General features: G+C 35.7%; 1 protein-coding gene across 2 annotated transcripts; it reads right to left on the bottom strand.

Moving 5' to 3' along the window:
- Positions 1-663: 663 nt before the first annotated feature.
- Positions 664-14,575, bottom strand: LOC132618149 (histone deacetylase 14, chloroplastic). Of its 2 annotated transcripts, XM_060333212.1 has the most exons (9): positions 7,896-14,574; positions 6,199-6,446; positions 5,648-5,722; positions 5,416-5,517; positions 3,897-3,968; positions 3,143-3,199; positions 2,756-3,007; positions 1,875-2,056; positions 664-1,503 (listed from the first exon to the last, which is right to left on the bottom strand). In XM_060333212.1, exons 1-9 carry the CDS (start codon positions 7,921-7,923, stop codon positions 1,203-1,205), a joined length of 1,317 nt encoding a protein of 438 aa, XP_060189195.1. In that variant the 5' UTR covers positions 7,924-14,574; the 3' UTR covers positions 664-1,202. The 2 variants fall into 2 exon arrangements, with proteins under 2 accessions (XP_060189195.1, XP_060189196.1); XM_060333213.1 differs by lacking the exon at positions 3,143-3,199 and having other exon boundaries at positions 7,896-14,575.
- Positions 14,576-21,457: the final 6,882 nt, after the last annotated feature.

Here is a 21,457-nt window from a genome sequence, read left to right as displayed (position 1 = left end):
AATAGGCTACATTTCGTAATTCATGAGGCAAGTTTCCAAAATTCCAATTTTGCCCTTGGCCTCCTTTCGCAATTCCACACCAACGCATTCATAGCCAACACATTCATATCAAGTAAGGTCCAAATATGGCCTTATTCATTTCAAGTCAAGTTACTTCAAATTTTTCGAATATGCGAAGATGCCGGATGTAACATTTTGTGTGCAGGTTTGAATCCGGGTACAAGTAGAGGTCGAGATTCTGCTAATCGCTGAGGCACATTTTGGAGTCTAGGATGAGCTGATGATGGTCCACAGCACCGGACTTCTTTCCTATCTTTATTTTCTGTCTTTCTCCATTTCGAACAGTATTATGTAGTAATTTAAGACTTGTATTGTTGATTAGTAGCTCTTGTATTTATGACTTCCAGGTATTGAGTAGCTGTTTGACTTAGACTTGTTCATATTTATGTTACTAAAGCATACTTAGTACGTTGAATTGTTTTTCTTTAATTTCAACACTTAAATTTATTTATTTTTGGATGAAGATTTCAGCACTTAAATTTATAATTTAAGACTTGCTTTTCTTTTGGGTTCGCCTATGGGTTAGGATAGGTGCCCTCACGGCCATTTGGGATTTTGAGTCGTGACATTTCAACAGTAGCGATCAAACAAATCCGCCATAAGTAACAAAAACAAGCCGCGTACCAACTTTTATTGCCTCGTATTGTGTTCTTAACAATTAAGAAAAAACACTCATTGAAATCTAAAATACTTTTGAGGGAAGAAATGCCCAATTTCTTTTTATGAATGACCGTGGTAGGACACATTTCTAGAAATACCCAACTTAATCACTGACATTAAGAGCCTGTTTGGATGGGCTTATACCTATAAGCTGCAAACAGCTTATAAGCTAAAAAAAATAAGTTGGAGTAGTCTAACTTATTTTTTTTGGCTTATAAGTTGTTTTCAGCTTATAAGCTGCTTTAGATAAGCTAAGTCAAATGGGCCCAATTATTTTTTTGAGCTTATTTTAAGCACAAAATGACTTTAAGTTGGCCAGTCAAACACTCAAAAAAGCTGAAAGCAGCTTATAAGCAACTTATAAGCCAATCCAAACGGGCTCTAAGAGATGCTCGATATAATGTACCAACTGCTTTTGTCCTATACAAAGATGTATACTAATTATAGAAAAATCATGGTGTCCTATACAAAGCTGTACGCTTTCAAAAGGAATGTATGTGCTTCACTTTTTCAATGATCTGCTTCACCTTGTTCAATGGTTCTTCGTGCAAGTAGTTCTGATCATCTAGCTGTGCAGCCAGGCTCCGATCCCCAAGAAAAGCATGAAATGATTCTGCAACTGAATTGGAGAGAGAAGTAAGATTATACCCTCCTTCTAAGAAAAACACGCAACGTCCCCCACACAAATCTTTTGCAAGTTGCTTAATGTTAGAGGCTAGCATGTAATATGTTCCTGTTGTGAACTGCAAGCTGGCAAGTGGATCCAACAGATGGGCATCATATCTGAAAATACACGTTAATCGAATTACTGTAACACTTGTATAAAAAATTGGAAAGTCCTATCTTAATATTTTATATTCTAAATACAGTAGGCAGAGTTATTTTGACATGCCTAGCAAAGACTACATGCTTTTCTGCTTTCAAGACCAGAAACTGAATATGAGGCATGATGGTAGTGATTAGATCAAATATTTTCCCAATCTCACTACACCCTGCTAGTTTAGCAGACAACACAAGCATAATACATGTTCCATTATTCACGGTGAAAGAAAATGGAACCACGCAGTAAGAAAAGCAAAAGGAACTGTGTTTAAGTCAGTTCTTCCTTTTATACTCCAAATGTCGGAGACTATTTTCAGAGACAAGAAAATTACCCAGCTGAAACAAGGATTATATCTGGCTTGAACCTTTGAGCACATGGTACAATAACTTCATCGAAGACCTTTCGCATTGCTGTATCACCTGATCCTCCAGGTAAAGGGAGATTCAGTGTTGATCCTTCACCACTCCCACTACCAATTTGATCTATCTTACCAGTCCCAGGATAACTTCCAGCCTACATCCATCCAAGGATAAGTCAGCATGACTAATTAAATCAATACAATTGTTAAGTTCCAGACTCTCTTAATACTACACATCTGTGTTGTTGAGGTGAAAGGAGAAAGGCAGTAGTAGGGTTGAAGGTTATTTCCTGGTTCATGTAGTAAATAAAAGAAGACATGACAAAAAAGTGGAGAGGCATACAAATCCACCAAACCAGAAATTAACCTTGCTGATGTTGGACAAGATAAGTATAACTACCAAACACCTTCATTATTTTTGTATTTCTATCTCATTATGTGTTTTGAGACTAAATGAGTTGAAAATGTATTTTGGGACTTGTTGGAATGGTTTTGGTTGGTACTCGAGGCGCTTGGGTGAATTTCAGCACTTTTAGAACACTTGGAAAATGTTAGCCGCATCAAGGAGGTACTTTGAGACGTGACAACAATCAAAGTTGATGAATTTTTATTTCTGCTCCATTTGTAATAAATAACATAAAGGAAAGCCCTGGGGAATAATCACCAAGTCCCAAGCACCCTTGAACCGAACATAGTGTCAAGGATAATCATCTTTGTGATCACTAGATCTAGCTCAATTATAAGATCACAAACTGTTCTTCCCTTCATTCTACTACATTTTATACTAGCAGTTGATTTCAGAAGTAAAAAGGCCAAAAGATTTCGTAAGCAATCTGTTCAATGGTGTAGCTTACTTGGTGAGTTGAAAGGAAAAATATATCCGGGTCGTCGTAGAAGGCGTCATTGGTTCCATTTCCATGATGAACATCAAAGTCGATGATAAAAACACGTTTCAATCCATGCATTCGTTGAGAATAACGAGCAGCAATAGCAATATTTCCAAACACACAAAATCCCATGGGCCCCTTTGGAACAGCATGGTGACCAGGAGGTCGAATTAGCGCAAAAGCGACAGGAGGATCCTGGCTAACTTTGGATGCTGCTACCTGAAATATCAGATGAAGCAATTACTCCCCACTTTGAAGTTTACCAGCAAAATGCACCCCAATCTGATTGCTACATTTGTAACTTCTAAACGGAGCCTTTCCAGATCTTACTAACGGCTTAGATTGAGGCATTACCACTGAATCAACCAAGGAAATTCCAGCTCCAGCTGCCAATAATGACTCTTGGAACGTCTGCATTATTGGATGTCAACATCAGAGTTCAAACTGCCATAGAAATTCCTGCTTCAGCTGCAAATATGACTCTGGTGCAAGTCTCATCTGTTAAATGATTACTATGTATATGTTGTACTATCATGAAGTTAGATGTTATGTTTTGCATAATTATAGGTTTGGGAACCATGTTTATGAATACAATCCGAAATGGAACTACTACACACTCTTTTTGCTGTCGTGGCAGAGCAATCATCACACTCTTGAAACGCGTGAGAAGAAGTAACTTGGCCAGGAAACTCCATTCCCGACCAACCGAAGTTCTTTTCCTTCATTCCATCTTCGGTTTTTCTTTTTCATTCCAAGTGCATGGATAGAATTTCTTTCCCATTTTTTTCAAGCCTCATCTCTCATCACAGAGGGATACACAACACAAGACACTTTAATCCATAATGCTCACAGAATGGCGTACCAACAAAAACAACCTTCCTCACCCCCTTAAAACACCTTCATCACACAACAAGGTCCCAAAATGGCTAACGAACACCCAACTAAAAACACCAAAAATAGTAGGAGATAGGGGGGAAAATGACCTAAACGAAGTGAAATGTGACGCGTGCATGGTATCATAAAGTTAAATCTGGTTATTGGTCCCTGAGGCAGTAATAGAGGCTAGCATCAGAAAAAGGAAGAGTCAGCTTAAGAGATGTATTCTTACTGTGGCAGTAGCATATGTTGGTCCAGATCCCTCGATGAAAATTAGACCTTTCTCTGAAGCCTGATCCATAGCCTGCAGATGATAGTCAACAAATCAAGAGAAGATAGGATGAGAAAGCATAATGGTCACAACAACGATGACAAAGATGAGGATAATACTAATAATAATAATAAATAAATATTAACAACATCAACTGCTACAATGAAATCACAACTAACAAAATACAAATAGGAATAGTAATCATAGTGAGGATGACGACAACAACGATGCAAAGTAATAATGACATGGAAAACATTTCCTCGGTTTCAAAAAGAATGGCCAAGTTAGGAATGTGTGAGTCCAACCATTCAAAAAATTTATCTCAATTCGGACAACAATTCCTTTATTTTTCTAAAATAAAATTACAAAAACAGTATTGTTAGTCAAATTTTTACAACTGAAAATATTTAAATAATGCACACATTGAGGATAAATGTATGAATGTGAAACCATAGTAAGTGAAGGTGTAAAACAGGAACGAGGTAAACCTAAAACCACATGAAAGGGAGTTGTCTCGAACGACCTATAGTCCCTTGAAATCCATGCAGGCCTAAGCAAAAATAGGGAAACCACCATTTCTCCACGTGTTACAATTTTTTTAAAGAACAAATTTCAAAAATAAGGTAAAAAGTCCTTATGCTAGACTCTTTACAGTATATGACAAAACTATGCATAGAGAAAGACAAACTAAAACATCATTTTATATTGTGTGGACTCCTCATTTTACATGTGCACTCTTAAAAAATGGTATGGGTACTTCACATGCTCCTTCAAAATAGAACAAATCCAACTAAAAATGAAAGCAACCATGTATATCAGCTGTTCAATCCCAAATTTTCATGTATCAGATCAATAGATGACTTTTAAGCAATAGCACAAAATGGGGAAAAGATGAACGCAAGCATGTTATCATCTCTATCAGAAAGATCAAAACCCAACCCATATTCATGACCACAGGCATCGAAAAGATAAAGGAAATGTAAATTTAACCCGAATTCGAATTTTGTTGATACGCTGGAAGTCATTTTCCATGGTACCTACCTTTTGAGAAAAAAATCGCGGTATTTGAATGGTGAGTGGAAAATAGTTTTCGAAAGAAAAGGTATATTAAAAACTAATAGTAATATTAGCATACCAGGGAGTACTTTGATGAATTTTTTTACAAGTAAAGACTAATAATGCCTAAGTGTTAATTGGAACAAATAATATGAAGTTAAAAATTTATTTAATAGTCTCCAATAAAACACATATAGTTAGAAGTGAAAATAAAAGTCCGGAAATGACTTTCATTGATATGTGAGGAGAGTCATTTTCTCATTTTGATGGAGAACATTTTCTCGAAACCGAAAATGTCGTCGTCATGGAAAACATTTTCCTGAAAAGTGATTTCCGTCATACCAAACACACTGCCAGGGAAGTTCTGTGTTATTGTACGATGACATTCAACAAGAAGAATTACCAAAGCTTATGGCTATGCTACCTTCTCAAGCCCTGAAATATATGGCCCAGCATGAACACTTGCTATGTCATCTGTTGTAGCTGGTCTGAAATTCTGCACTTCAACAACATCTAAGCCTCGAAACTGGAACACAAGATAGCTTGATTAGTTGTAAAGGTGTTCAATAACTTCACTATATGCATCTTACTAACGCACAAGAATGTTCTGGTAATTTTAATCACACCCAAATCCTGAAAGAATGTTTGTGGCATACCTTTGAGGTCAGTTTGAGCTTTTCCAAAGCTGTCAAAATTGCAGGAACTCTAGAGTTGCATTCTGGATGCGATTCCTGAAAACTTTTAGTGGCTGAATTGCAAGAAATAGATATTCCCCAACACAAAGACGTAGTAAAGAGAATCAACAAAATATTTAAGCTACAAAATGCTAGGATACTGGCGTTTACGGCAGTTCTTACCCTAAAGAAATTATGCAAGAGAAATATTAGCAAAAATCTGTAGAAATAAAAGGAGTTTTTCTACGATATCCAATTGAATACTTTGATTAAGGATCCTTGCACAGCAGGAAGAAACCCAAAAGTTTGGGTTGATTCCTCCTCAGGTGATAAGCGCTTACAAGGTTGACACTTCATCAAGACCGTAACACCGTATATAGCTTTAGTTTAGCTCTCATGGTGGCCATCAAATAAACGATATAAAAGTTGAGCTGGGTCCACGACAGCTTTAGGAGAAGATGCTAAGAAGTAAATGATTCCCTGGAATCCCAAAGCTACCTTGATAATGCATATGGTAAGTAGATTCACTTTACCTTATTATGACCCATTGCAGGAGCAGTAGCATAAATCACTTTTGCACTAACTCCGATATAATCAGAAGGCAAGCCAGCATTTCTTTCCTGCTGATTTGAACAACAAATGGTGCCTCGAACAGTCGTTGAAGAATATCCCTTTTTTGGTCCAATGTGCTTCTGGAGATCTTTATACTTAATGGTAATTCCATTTTTGGAATACTTCTTATGAGAGTAAACGTGATGTCTTACACAGAACAGCAAGTTACCTGCAAAAAGGAATTGAAACAATTATGTATATCCATTGAAGAGAACAGCAGTCCATCTTGAAAGAACAAATAAAACAACTCTGCAACAGCAAGATTTGACACAATGATCTTCTAGAGTCAGGGGCCGTCTGGTACTAAATTTTAGTATAATATTTGGTTGCAAATTTAAGTCTGGTACAACTAAAACCAGTATTACTTACACACCCTATTCAATACTATTCTTATACATCCTACCAAATGACCCCTGAGAGTATTCCAACAAAATCTGTGAATTTTCAATGAGAAAAACTTTCTCACCTATAACCAGGCCTATCCAAGGAAAAAAAAAAATCAATTGATAGTTTTCGAATCAGATATGAATTTAGCTGTGAGTCTGTGGAGTTGTTATTCATTAGTTGGGTGCAAATAACAATGTGACGTGTATTGAGAGTTGTAAATCGGCTAACAATAGCATTATATCACAAGTAGGAACATGAACCCCTTCTTCAATCCACCCATAAAATTAATTTTGCAGCAGAAACCTGTAGTAGAGTCCGAAAGAATTTTCAATGCAATTAAGTTTCGGAGTGTATCAGCTGCATGTGCTCGTTTTTCTAGTCATTTCCTTTTTCTTAATTCTTAATAAACAAGCTTAGCATTCGCATTCTAGCCGACTAATATAAGTCAAGAAACATTTTTTCTAATTAATTTAATGAACAATTAGGCCATAATTTCTTCTGTAGATGTCTCTCAGTACAAATAAACTGTTACACAAATTGGGACTAATTGTTTTCATACAAAGATGAATTGTTTATCATCCTTCAAAATCCCTGTAAGAATTAAAATAACGGAAAAGGGTCAAAATGCCCTTATATGCGAAATTCACCAAACGTTCCCTCCGTTAATAGTTTGGGCCCAAAAATGCCCTTATTTTACACAGAAATTAACCGGACATAATTAGAACCCGTTTGGATGATAAGTCAAAAACCATAAGTTAGAAATTTTAGCTTATGACTTGTGGATTATTTTTGTCATTTTGACTTAAAAACAAGTTCTAAAAGCAGTTTTTTATTTTACTCAAACACTACAAAAGTGCTTAAAAGCACCTAAAATAAGCCAATCCAAAGAAGACTAAAAAGGGCAAATTTGGTGAATTTGGCCTACTTTAAGGGCATTTTTGACCCTTTCCCGTTAAAATAATACTCGCCAACTATCTTTCAAGAAATCGTCAGAACCCCAAGTGGCTTGCATTAAATTGAACTGTATAAGCTAAAACAAAAAAGACTCGATTTACATAAACCCACAACAATGAAAACCAACCCCAGTTTATAAAATTCTAGTCTAACCAAAACCCAACCTATTGAGAGTTCACCACAAGCACACATATATATACATAAACAAATATACATACGGATGAAGAGATTATAAATTATGAAGAAAGAGGTAGGTTTAAGAGTAAAGAAAGAGTACCTCCAAAGCAAACAGCCGGAAGCTCCATTAATCAAAAATTCTGAAGAATGAGAACCGCTGTTTATAAGCCTCTCTCAACGTCAGGTAATGAGCTTAATAAGACATTTTTGGGAAGGGAAAACAAATGCCCAAAACTAGTGCAAATAGAACAAAGATATCTTCTTTTTTGTTCGGGCCCAAAATGGCCCCTGAACTATTAGAAAATAACATAAAAATGCCTTTTTTTTTTGTTAGCAAATTGGCCGAGTCATATACCCCTGTTCCACTAACGGACCTTCAGGTCTGATGCATTGCTGAAACAGGGTTCACCTTGGAAAAAGATTATCCTACTAAATTCTCATAACCATTCATATTCTCGAGCTTTCTTCTCCATAATAGGCTTCATATATGTGAGACCTAATCGTTACTCCGCATTTTGAGTAAAAACTATCCTTATTTATGGGATTAGGTCTATTCTAATCTTTCAAATATAACCGAGTCTTTTTAGTCTCTTAAGTTTGCTAAAATGGAGCATATTTGGTTAAACTAACAAAGTGTAACTTCAAAACTAATGGTGCCTCTCAAAAAACGCGGCAAAAATCAATTGAAAAAATTTCGTCTCCTCTGAGGTCGGCATTGTTGCGGTTCTATTTTTTCCGATTCGGATTTGCACTTGCCTCATTTTAAAAGGAAAGTGTCCCGAAAAAGTACGGGTTTAATCCTATCGGGAAAAAGTAAAAAATATATTTCTATATGAATGGTGCTCTAAATAGATATTGTTTTAGAGTTGTCACTAACCTTATAGATAAGTTAGGAAAACCAGTTCGAAAGGATTCATTTAAAACGGTTAAATTTTAAAAGAAACCAATCTAAATCAAAGTATGGGTAATCTAGTGATCCCCGGGGAAGGTGTTTGGCACCCCGGTATTAAGGATTCGTAAAATACGGTTAACCTACGGGTTCTAATGGTATGCCTTGTGTATATAAATTGTTTTGATAAAAACTGTTTTTGTTTTACATTCCCGCAATAAAAGATTAGTCATTTATGCAAAATACAACATCTTCAAGAAATAAAAGTGATAGAGTTTTGCTCAAAATTGGGCGTTTTAGGTTTCAGATTAGAACACCTAGGTTAAAACTCGAAGGCGTTAACCTAAGTAGAACACTCCGTAAGCCGACCCGAGTTTAAAAAAGATTTTTTAGTTAAGTTAAGTTTTTTAAGAAAATTATTTTTGGCATACTATTATTATCCATATTTTAACCATATTCCCATATTTTAGATTTTTTAGTCATATTTAGTCTAAATTAATCAAAAGTAGTCCAAATCTTGTCCAAATGGTCCAATAGTCCACGGGTCCAAGGTCATTTTTGTTTTAAAAATTGGTTAAGTTTGTCAATTTTTTGTTCCAAGAATCATTATTCTCAAATTTAAAGATGTCTCAATTTTATACAAGTATAATTAGTCCAAAAAGGCCGTTTTTCACAAGAATTTTCCAAAATCAGCTTTTTATGTTTTCAAAAATAGTTTTTGCGACTCTAAATATGTGATAATCTTAAAGGTTCCAATAAATCATACGCAAAATGAATTCAAATACAAAACTGAATAGAGTAAGGCATTGGGCTGACCAAGCTCAATAGACAAATGCACAAATTAATACTTTCTGCTCCAATATGCGTTCCAATGCTTATGCCATCCATGCTAGGGGTAGACTCGATCTAGAAACGTTAATGGTCCTCAATGGACCCACCAACGTATAGGGGTAATCACAACAAATAGGTATACATAATACTAGTAAAGTAACCGAGGGTGATAATTAAATTACAAAGCCAAAAATGAATTACAATGCTTTTGGACTAAGCCCACAATTATTATAGTCATAAAATAACGGACAATTTATGCAAAAGCCCATCAGTTGCTAAATATAACAATTATCAAATCACCAATACTAAGGGCAGGCCAGAATTGCAGCCCAAAATTATCCTCTTCTAAAATATTTCCAAGTGTTAGACTGCGATATACACGATATACCACTGATATACCTACTAAAATAGAGAGCAAAACCCATGAAAGGCATACCCTCTATACACCTCAATATACACTATATACTCGGCTGATATCAACTCTCAAACACCACATTTAGCTCACATAGAAAACTTCAAATCTACCTAGCAAATGCCACAATTCCAAACTTAAAAGTATTTAGTTACCAATTAGGACTAAACAAATAATCAAAAACTCTTTATTATACACAGTTTTAAGGCCAACTATCAACAAATTCAAAAACAAGATTGTCACAGAATAATTTCACTAGCACGGGAGGAAAAACCCAAGCAGTTTCAAGCAAGCAAGTTATTCATGAGCCAAGTTCAAAACTTTTGAAAAGAAAGTGGTATAAAGATGAATTATCACCTAAAACTAAAACCAACATATTACAGATTCAAGCAAGAGTGAAACAATAGCAATTTAGTCTCAATATACTTCTCAGTTTTCAGGTTTTCCAAATCACACTTCAATAGGTTTTTGAAAACTCATTTTGACAGTCAACAAGTCTTTAAACCAAGTCTCAAAACAAAGGTTCCAACTTGCATTTTTTCAAAATTACAGAGAGGTTAACAGGTTTAAAGTAATACTCAGATAGGATCTTCACACATAGGTTAAGACAAATCACAAGCAATCCAACAATACCAAGTTCTGTGGGGTGTTCAAAGACTATTAAGGAATGCTTCAAATCTCAACTTGTTTTCAAATTGTCTTATTAAACTAGTGGGATCAAATGACAGTCACACACGTAGTCTTAGGGGTCAATTTTCAGACAAAGACATCTATACAGATTTCAAATAGTTTCAAATATGAACCAAGTAAACATGGGCAGTGGTTTCACATGTAAGCCTAGACCTAGATGATCATGAAGAGGTTATACTCATAGACACAGCAACATCCATAAAGAAAAGAAAGACAAAAGGGGCAGAATCATAACAACTTCATATCCATTCCCTAACCAGTTAAGAGTGCTAATTCAGACAAAGCTCAAAGGAAGGACTTTCAACAATATTATTGAAGTTCAATATGGGATCATACATCAATCAAGAAAAGGAGAAAACAACCAAGTAAAAAAAAAAAAAAACAAGCAAATGTAGTTTAGCTTTTCAAAGATATTCATGGCCTTCTTTTAAACTTCTATAGTTAACACAATCACATTTCAGAAAAAATTCACAGTCCTTGTACTTAACACCTTTCCAATCATATTTCAAGCAAGTTTAAAAATTCCAACTGTTGCAATGTAATCAAGAAGGAATAAACAAGATGGGCAAACAACACAAGTAATCCAGTTCAGCTTTGGAAAAAGAGAGTACAGTTCACATGAAGCACTAATACAAGATTTTTCTTTCCCATAAATCAAATTTTGGTCTCAAAATCAAATTGTAATGCACACTTAAGCTAACAGAAATGCCATATGGCTTCAGGTAAAGGGGATTCAAGTAAACAGAAGGAGTTGAATCTTTTCCAAGTCCTATTTTCACCGCAGACTTCCCTTAACACCAAATATTATGTCAAAAAGCTTTACTTATCAAGACCAGCTTTATAGACTAAGTTTTACACTATTAGAGGGGGTTATTTAAGTGTAAAGTCAAAATAACCACTCCAATGTATCATGGAACACACAGTCTATAGATAATAGGTTCACATCTCCAATTTTACAGCTTTTAAACTATTAGTTCAACAGAAGTTTGTAAACAAAGATAAGCAAAAGTGAGACTCATAAGTTTTGGGTACAAGTAGCTAACACTAGGTTCAATGTGTACCTTAATCGCTTAACAGGAATCACAAAAGCAGTTTTATATAGGGAACAGTTTTAATCAACTTTACCTATCCAAATTTTGAAAGAATGAGCTAAATGCAAGCTTATAGCACAATTGTCAATCATGGTTTACTGGTTTCAAGCCAAAACAAGTTTTCACCTTTTCGACTTCAGTTTTAAAGATTTCAGTTATTAAAAAGGTCTATTTCCTTCCAAAATAGGTAAAATTACTCTAAACAGTGTATTTGTTACAAATGATATCACACAAAGAGGTATCCCAAGCTAGGTTGGTTTCAAGAGATCTGACAGTGTCTAAGTAAGGCTAATAAGGGCCACAGTCTAGTCTAGGAAATATTTCAAGTCAAATTTCTCACATTACAAGTCACACAACAAAAGCGGTCACACAACAAGAAATTCAACAGTTCAAAAGGGACTAGAAGGAACTCATAGAGGGTATATGGTACCTATACTAGAATCACCAAGGTAGATAGTGATTAACACAGTCAAGACAACACAGAACAAGATGGACAATACACACTTTGAGACTTATTTTGGAACAAAAGAGGACAGACTGAACTAGTAAGAGTGTCACATGGTTTTAAGTCATTTTTACTCAATTCCCAAGCCTTTAGTTGTTTAAAATTTCCTAAAACTGAGTGATTTTAAAAATCTGTGTTCAAGCCAAATTGATTTTCTGAGAACTCAAGTCATAAAACAAACAGTTTTGCACAAATTGTGACTTACAAAGAGAGGAAAACAACTTCTATAGATTCAGGAACTACATTCAACTTTAGAACTGGTTTGAACCTCTTACACTTATTTCTTGAAAGACACCATTCAATTTCGAACTTCTTATAACATAAATGACCTCAAAATAGGACAAATATTAAAACAAGTGTATTTCTGGCTTACTTCATTTTAAAAACTTCCAAAGTTTCAAGACAAGAACAACTAGAAAACTGCACAGGATTATAAGACCATAGCATAGCAAAAACAGGTTTCAAAACTTAAGCTTAGCATCACCTAGTCAAGTCTAGAATCTCAACAACTCATAATCCACACACAAGACTAACTTACACCCCTTTTAATTTATTTAGTCAAAATTAAGAGCTAATAAGACATCCAAGTTTCATTTTAAACTATAATTCAATATACCTAGCCAGTTTTAAACTTCAAACCTCTAAACTACATTTCCGAAATAACTCTTACTTCTTTAAAAATCATTTTTTAGGCAAAACAAGAGGCAAACAGACTACAAATCAAATTATAAGACCTTCAAATTTACTAGATTATCAAATTTAGCTATTTTAAAGTCAAGATTAACTTGCAAATCCTATTTTTCACACTCATACTCATACAAGACATCCAAAGTTTCACAAATTGCAATTAAACTTCAAACAAGACTCCAGGATCTATTTTTCAGAAGAAAAAAAAAACTTACTTATTTAAAACAAGCTTTAACATTCTTAGAAACAGTCATGTAGTTCTAAATGATTCAAGCTATTGAAACAAGTAAACATTCACTCAACAATGAAGGAAAGAAGTCCCTTTTAATACTTTGACGCTAAAATAGGTTCAAAAGGAACATTTTTGAACTTAAGGGTGTTTGCACTTAATCATATTTTCCTTTCAAACCATCCAAATAGTTTTCCAATCTAGATTATAATCTTAAAATATGAAACAATTCAAGAAGGTATAAGGTTAAAAACTAGGGAAAATTTCCAACAAACTAATGTTACTTAACAAGAACTATCAAAAGTAGCTAACTTAGATCAAAAACATCAACTTTACTACCTTAGTGTTAAGAATCCTAACTTAAATTATCCTTTCTTCATTTTAATTAACTTAACCAACTCAAAACTACTTAATATTGTCTAACTTTAGTCTTCCTAATTCATTTTTTCAATTTCAAATAACAACAAGGAAACAAAAACCCATTTAGCCACTACAACAGAATCAAACTAATGTGTAATCATTTTTTCTAACAAACAAACATCACAAACAATAGATAATCATAACTTGAAATAAAAACAAGGATTGAAATGAAGATTTACCTTTTGTTAGGGCAACCTAAAGATCAAAAGGGGATTGATTCAACACTCCAAGCAACAAAACCTTTCTCAAATCTTCAAATCACCTTTTTTCCTTTTTTTTCTTATATTTTTGTATTTTTCTCTCTATATATTGTATTTTTTGTCTATCCTTATCAATTGTATAGCTAGTATATATGAAACATAAGTTTTCTTAGGGAGTAAATTCTGGACCCTTTTCTTCTTTTTCAACTCACTATTTATAACCTTCATCATATAGGAATCCCTAGGATGAAAATAAAAAGACACCTATCCTCCCATTTCCCCCAAAAAAATTCCCCAAATTGTACCTTATTAGCATTTCGAAAATGAAACAAATAAGACAAACAAAAATCTAACAAACTTGCACCCTAAAATCAATAAAATCCACAAAAATTAGATAGATACACAGAATAGTACACTTTCCAGCAAAAATCACCTTATGGTACAATTCCAACGATGCAATTGTACCAATGGGATAAAATCCCCAAAATTCTCACCCAACCGATCAAGCTTCGTGGAAATTATGCTAGGCCTCCACACAAGTGCGTGTGGTGCACAAGATGGCTAAGGACTCGAGGTCCTGCCCATGGCAACCATCACGTGTGAAAAAACCCGAGTAACATCCACGAGGACATGGCTCAAATGATGTAAATAGCTAAAAAATAAACGAAATTAAACCTGGTAATCATAAGAACACATGAAAGGACATAAAATCCCTCTCAATTAGGGTCAAAATGACCAGAAATTCGCCGTGAAACACCACCTGAGGCGGCCAAAACCCTAGTCGCCATATCGCCTATGTTGAGAGGTAAAAGGAAGGTTGGGTGGACGAAAGTCGAAAATAAAGTTGGGGGCGGGGGGGGGGGGGGGGGGGGGGTTGTGGAAGTTTGTTAAGAAACTTCCACTCCCTTTTTTTTTTTAAAAGAAATCCCCCTCTATTTTATTAAAATGTCAAAAAGAACCCCTCCCGATTTAATTAAAATATAAATCATATATTATAAATTTATATATTGCTAAAGATAAAAATTATTTAGGCTAAATAAAAATTAAAAGTCGTAAAGTTAAAATGCGATCTTTAAAATGAGCCCAATATTGACATAGTTCTGAGCAATATTTAAAATATGAAAAAATGCGGTAAAAAATGAGCTGTAATTTATACGTCGTTTTAATTGACAATTTTCCCGAATTAGACGGAGCAGGATGAAGGTAAATAACTCGTATTTCTCGTAGTTGTCAGTTTTTTTTTCAGGAAATAATAATTATCCGTCGTTTTGCCATTTTCTCGGGATTTTGAAATTTTAACCTTTAAAGGGTGTATCCTTACTCCGTCTTTGATTCGAGAAACTTGAAAACTAAAATATGCGTCTTATGAGGTGAAAATTAGGTGTCAACAGGCATGATAGCTTTTTCAGTCTCCGGTTGCGTGATAGTAAGGACCAGTTCCTTGGAGCAATTCCTGAATTGATATGACTGCATCACAGAATCCTTTGAAGATCTGTTTGGATATCTGGTTCTTCATTAAATCCTTCCTTATGTCTCCCTTAATTGTCATAGGGTACATTGTTTTTCAAATCGTTAAAATTTCATTTTAAGTTCATAATCTATCATCGAGCCAGAAGCTACTCAACAAGGTCGATTGGCATTGGATTCCAAAATTGATTGTAGATTCAAGGTAATGTGAAATTGTATCAAAGTTACGATTTTGACCCGGGGCTCGAATGTGACTTTTTGGTCTAGTTATTTTATATTGCAATATGGATATCACTGGAATTGTTTAACCCCGTAGAGTACACTTTTGAATAGATTGTGAGCATTCAAAGGCTCTAAGAAAAGGAAAATCCTTTTGTGGTTCTTAAAAGGCTTCGTTTTGAGGTAAGTTAAGACTTTGACTTTGATAAGAGAATTTTTTCAATTAAATAATTAATGAAATGAATTAAGGGCGTGAGGGTAACATATTAGATGAAGGTGATGAGCGCTAATTAAATGAGTATTCGGTACCATGTTGGGGTCTGTTAGCTAGTAAGTTTATTTTTTCGTGTTACTTGACTGTTAAATGATTAATTGCGCATGCTTTAATGATTGAAGTGATATACGTAGCATTGGGTCACATGACAGGATACCATTTCAGATATCTTATGCACTTAATGATACATAGCCTGCATATATTTATTCATGCACTATTTATATGCTACATGACTGCATATGTTATTTATATTTATTTCATGACATATATTCTGGATACTCTGATATGACTGAGGTGATTATGGACCAATGAGACTTGGTCCCGGGCAGATCGGTATGATAATAGCCGACATAATGATTTTCCAGGTAGAATGGTATGACTATAGCCCGATGAGATTTTATTTCAGGACATTATTATTGGCACGGCGATAGGATCTTGTTCTATGCATGCGTGTGGACAACACAGTTGTCTTCATGAGTCACTGACTGAGCCATCCCTAACTGTAGTCCGGGGCGGACCTATGTGCAATTTAGTGCTGCTCCAGCACCCGCTAAACCCAACGCAGATTATGTATAGTTATATAAGAAATATTTGGAAATTAAATATAAAAGTTAAGAAAACACCCTGGAAACCAAAAAGACAGCTGGGTGCTTTGGTTTCCAGTTGGAACTTTGAGTGTTTGGGCACTTGGGGGACTTGTGTTCCAACCTCCCAACCAACATTTCATATTTTTTAATTTTAATGATGGTCAAAGTACAGTTTTTGGTCCCATCTTTTCCTTGTCCGTAAGTATATGTTATCGATAGCAACTTATGTTAAAGAACATGAAGCACCCACAATCCTTAAATTCTGGGTCCGTCTCTGATTAAGTATGTGCACAGAGCTTCACTTATGAGACAGTTTAGTAAGGAGTCAACATTATATGTATTGAGTCACTGACTTGTATCATTTGCATATGATTTTATCCATTGTTTGGGTATATTCATTATATGCAAGGGTATTTAACTTGATGAGACAGTGTGCATTGTTTTTAAATGTTCTACTCCTTCCGTTTCAAAGTAAGCTGTACTTTTATCTTTTTATTTTATTTCAAAATAATGGTGTTTCACAAAATTAAGAAGGCATTATTTTTTTTCGAATATTATCCTTATTCAAATAAATGGAATTTTACATAACTAAGAAATTATTAAAAAGCTACTTCTTTTTCAATACATTTGATTAAGACTAAGTTAGTAAAAACACTTCTTGCTTTCTAAGCGTGAGTAGTTTTGTAACGATCCGATTGGTAGTTATTGCATTTTTGACCATTTTACCCTTGTTGACTTTTCCCCTAGCATCGTTAGAGCGTGTTTGACTTGTGGGGATGGGTAGCACAGTTCCCGGAGAGATCGGCCGAGCCTTGATTGATTTTGAGAAAGTTAGAAGTTCTAAGTTGAATATGTGAAAAACGTTTGACCTATAGTTGAATTTTGGGTAAACGAACCTTTTTCGGAATTATGTCGATTTCATGAGATCCGGAGGGTCATTTATGACTTGGTGGGGAGGCTGGTTCAGTTTTCAAGGCTTCCGAGGGCGATTTGGGCACTTGATTGGAAACTTGACTTTAGCCGTTTGTGGGTTGACCGAGTCAAGGTGACCTCCGTTGGGAATTCTGAGATCACAGATGGGCTCGTAGCCTGTTTTTACTTGTGTCTGCATGTTTGGTTTGTATCCGGGAGGTCTCGGATGGATGTCGGGATTTTGGATTGAACTTGGTGAAAATCAGATTTTGTTGGTTTATGGTGTCTAGCCTCAACGAACGTTATTGCGCCTCTGCGGGTCCGCCTCAGCTAGACTTGGCCCGCATACGCCAGTTCTGAGTCTTTTAATGAGGTCCGCCTCAGCGGACGGTTAACCGCCGAGGCGAGATCGCGTAAGCGGACCTTTTACCGCTAAAGCGAATAGCGCTGAATCAGAATTCTCTTTTTATTCCAACTCCGAAGCCATTATGTCCATTCACTAAATTATTGACCTAAGAAGTTCTAAGGGCGATTTGAGAGGCAATTGGGATTGAATCTTCACAAGGGTACGTTCCTTTACCCCTTTTTATGTTTATGTCTTAACTAATGATGGAATTCATGGTAGTTCTAAGGTGAAATTGGAGAAGAGGGGTTCATAAACCTAAAGTGTTGATCATTGTTTCTCTTCTAAACTTGTTGGGTATTAATGGTAATCCTTGTTGATTCATGCCATTTAATCATTGGGAAACTAGTTCTAAGCTTGAATCTTACTTCTACTGTAAGAATCAAAGTCATGGAAATTTAGGGTTTATTGCCAAATTAGGGGTTTTCTTTCAAATGGTAAAATTGATGGTTAATGGAGTTTATTTAGCGATTGAGGAGTAGTATCGAACTTCTAGAACGTTGAGTTGCCGATTTTAATCTCGAAATTCCTATTTTGCCCTTGTGGGTCCAATTTCCTCTTTTAAAGTTTGATTTTCGATTCGAATAAATCTATGACAATATGAGTATTGTTAGTCTCCTTTTCTAACTTAGATTATGATGTTGACTAGACTTTGATTAGTCAGAAGCTCTTCGGAACGATAAGGCTCATATTTAATTTTTCGTGGCACCAGCTCGGCATTGAGGTAGGTTACGGCTTACTTTAGTTAGACTTTTATTAGTGAAATGTACGTATGTGTAGAATTGACGGGAGAAAGCATGATTAGGTCTTCGAACATAATGTTGGGATGGATATACATTTAGGTTGGTATGACTTATGATTATGTGGGTTTGTCGTCGTTATTTTACGCATTGTGACATATGGCGTACTTGTTTATGTGGTTGGAGTAATGTGATGTGATAGATTTACTATGAGAGTTGATGTTACACCTCGGAAAAATTTCCCGTTAACGTACAGTGAATAGACTAACGAAGGGCACGAGGTATACGATGTTTCGATAAGTAAGAAACAACATTTGATCATCCTAATTGAGATTTCAAAGACCAACCAGGATCACAGGCAGCCTCTTGGTAAGTGCTTGGTTCTCTGATTTTCTCAATTGAATGTAAAAGTTGTTGATTTTGTGTGCTTAAACAAGTAAAAGAAAAAGAATGTATAAGAGGAATAGAAAAAGTAGGGGAAATAACTGAAAAGGCATTATCACATATAAAATCAGATAAGTGAGAGGGAAAAACAAACCTTCTGGTTGTTCTGCGCTAGCCTGATTCTGCTGGCAACACATTCACAATAGGGATAGGTGTAGGAATGAAATTAGGAGGAGAATTACATGGGCTAGGTAAAGACTGTGGTGATACATTTGGTTGAGGGGAAATACTATGAGGTGTTTGAGATAAAAGAGAAGATGTATGATCAGAGTGTGTTATAGGTGAAAGAATTGGAGCATGTGGAGGAATAGGAGAAAAATCAGACTCATCTATAGTTTTAGGTCCAGTATCTACATCCATTTTGAAAGATCCTGGAAAAAGCTGAGACATAGGAACATTGTGTGCAAATGGGAAAATTGACTCATAAAATCTTACATCTCTACTCACTATGACCTGTTTGTTAATGAGATTAAGGATTTTGTACCCCTTTTTTCCAAATGGATAACCTAAAAACACTCTTGGAATGGCCCTAGGACTCATCTTGTCTCTATTCGCAGATAGAGTTGATACAAAACAAAGACAACCAAATGTTTTTAAATGGGAAGAGGAAGGTGCTTTCTGAAAAAGGTTTTCATAGGGTATCATGTTCTGTAGCACTTTGGTAGGAAGTAAGTTTATGATGTGAGTAGTTGTGAGTAAAGCCTCCCCCCAATACCTTGGTTTCAAATGAGATTGATACATAAGTGCTCTACATACTTCAAGAAGGTGCCTGTGCTTTCTTTCAGCCACCCCATTCTGTTGAGGGGTGGCCACACATGTGGTTTGATGGATAATACTCTGTGCAGAGAAAAAATCACCAGGCAAATGTCCAGAACCCAGTTCATATGCATTATCAGATCCCACCACCTTAACCTTCTTCCCAAATTGCCTTTCTACATATGCCAAGAAGGATTTAAGAACTGGAAAGGCATTGGACTTGCTAGACAGTAGATAAGTCCAAGTTGTTCTAGAAAAATCATCAACAATGGTTAGGAAGTACTTTTCTCCTTTATAGGTTTGAGTCTTATAGGGTCCCCATGTGTCTATGTGTATTATGTCAAAACATGCTTGTGATGAAATTCTACTGTTTGGGAAAGGCAACTTGGTTTGCCTTGCCATGGGGCAAATGTCACAAGGAAAATCAAGTACTTTAGGTTGTTGGACAGAATCACCAAATATCTTTTTCATAGAAATGTAAGGCAGATGTCCAAGTCGAAAGTGCTAAAGTTTGCTAGAAACAAAATTCTCTGAATTGCAATTCATTTCATTCATGAAAGAAGGATTACAAACATTTGAACAAGTACTGGGTATGGAAGAAACTGATTGAACCTTAGAACCTACAGGAGAAACAGAACTAAAAGAACTAGACTTAATAACTTTATTCTCTGAAGGATGAAGAAGGCTAGATGTAGAATTGGTTGCAGATGTGTGAGCTTTTAGCAGGAACAGACCTCCAACGGCTTCACCAAAAATCTGCTTCCTCTGAACTGTATGGCCCTGTATGAAACACCCCTTTTTAGAAAAAATAATTTCAAGCTCAGTTTCTTCAACAAATTGACCGACAGAAAATAAATTGTGTTTAAAAGAAGGGACATAGAACACATTAGTTAGAATAATGTGTTCTAACAAAACAATATCTCCTGTATAATGAACATTTACCTTATAAGAGTTAGGTAAAGTTACAGAAACTGGGTGAGGGAGTAATTTAAAAGAATGAAATAGGGATTTATCAAAAGTCATGTGGTGTGAAGCCCTAGTATCAATTATCTAGGGGCTTGCCTGAAACCTTTTGATAGAAGAAGTGTAGGCTGCAAAAAAATTTAGATATACCAGCCATGTTTGCAGTGTGTTGTTCCTGGAAACCAGTTCTATTTTGCACTGAAGTGAATATGTCAATTAGTTGGTGACACTGGTCTTTTGAGAAGTTGTTGATGTTGAATGCAGAATGTTTGTTCATTCCTTTCACCTTAGAGGCTTGTCCTTCAGGAATTTCAGCGTTACTTCTCTGGAAACTGACAACATTACCTCTACTGATTTCCTTTACTGCATTCACTGCATTGACCCTAACATTGCCCATAGGTTTCTGTCACACCCCAATCCTGACAGGGTGTGATGGGCACCCGACCCCATATCTGGAGCCGAGCGGACCCACTGACTCTTATTACATACATAAACTCTTGAATCACTTAAGAATAAAATACATAGTAAGCTCTCCATTTTTTTTTCATAAGTAAAGTCTATCATCATATAGGACCCGTGACATGAACATAATAACATATTGACTGGCGAAGCCGTCTACAAAGCTGACACTCTATACCCACGACTCTGTCTGCAAAGTCTCTAACATCGAATAAAACATCATGGCTCATATACTCTGACTCGACAGCACTCCAGAACAAGTGGAGTCTACCGACCCCGCTGGAACGTCTTCTATGCTAGCTTCACTCGTCTGGGTGTACCTGCGCGGCATGAACGCAACCCCCGAAGAAGAGGGGTCAGTACGAACAATGTACTGAGTATGTAAGGCAAGGGTAATAACATAAGATCATGGTAGAAGACATAGAGAATAGTATATAGTAAGAACATAACTTGTACCTCTGCTTGCCTCTTAGGGCAGATATCA

The sequence above is a fragment of the Lycium barbarum genome, chromosome 11 (assembly GCF_019175385.1).
Source record: "Lycium barbarum isolate Lr01 chromosome 11, ASM1917538v2, whole genome shotgun sequence".
Taxonomy (NCBI): Eukaryota; Viridiplantae; Streptophyta; class Magnoliopsida; order Solanales; family Solanaceae; genus Lycium; species Lycium barbarum.
The sequence above is the reverse complement of the archived record's forward strand: the minus strand, read 5'-3'. Positions and strand labels throughout refer to the sequence as shown.

Bases quoted from the DNA above. Each gene is read 5' to 3' on its own strand.
- LOC132618149 (XM_060333212.1), bottom strand. From the start codon at position 7,923: ATGGAGCTTCCGGCTGTTTGCTTTGGAG. The intron at 6,447-7,895 runs GTACTCTTTCTT...TCCTTTTTGCAG, and splicing joins TCCGGCTGTTTGCTTTGGAG to GTAACTTGCTGTTCTGTGTA. The intron at 3,200-3,896 runs GTAAGAATACAT...CCAATAATGCAG, and splicing joins CAACATATGCTACTGCCACA to ACGTTCCAAGAGTCATTATT.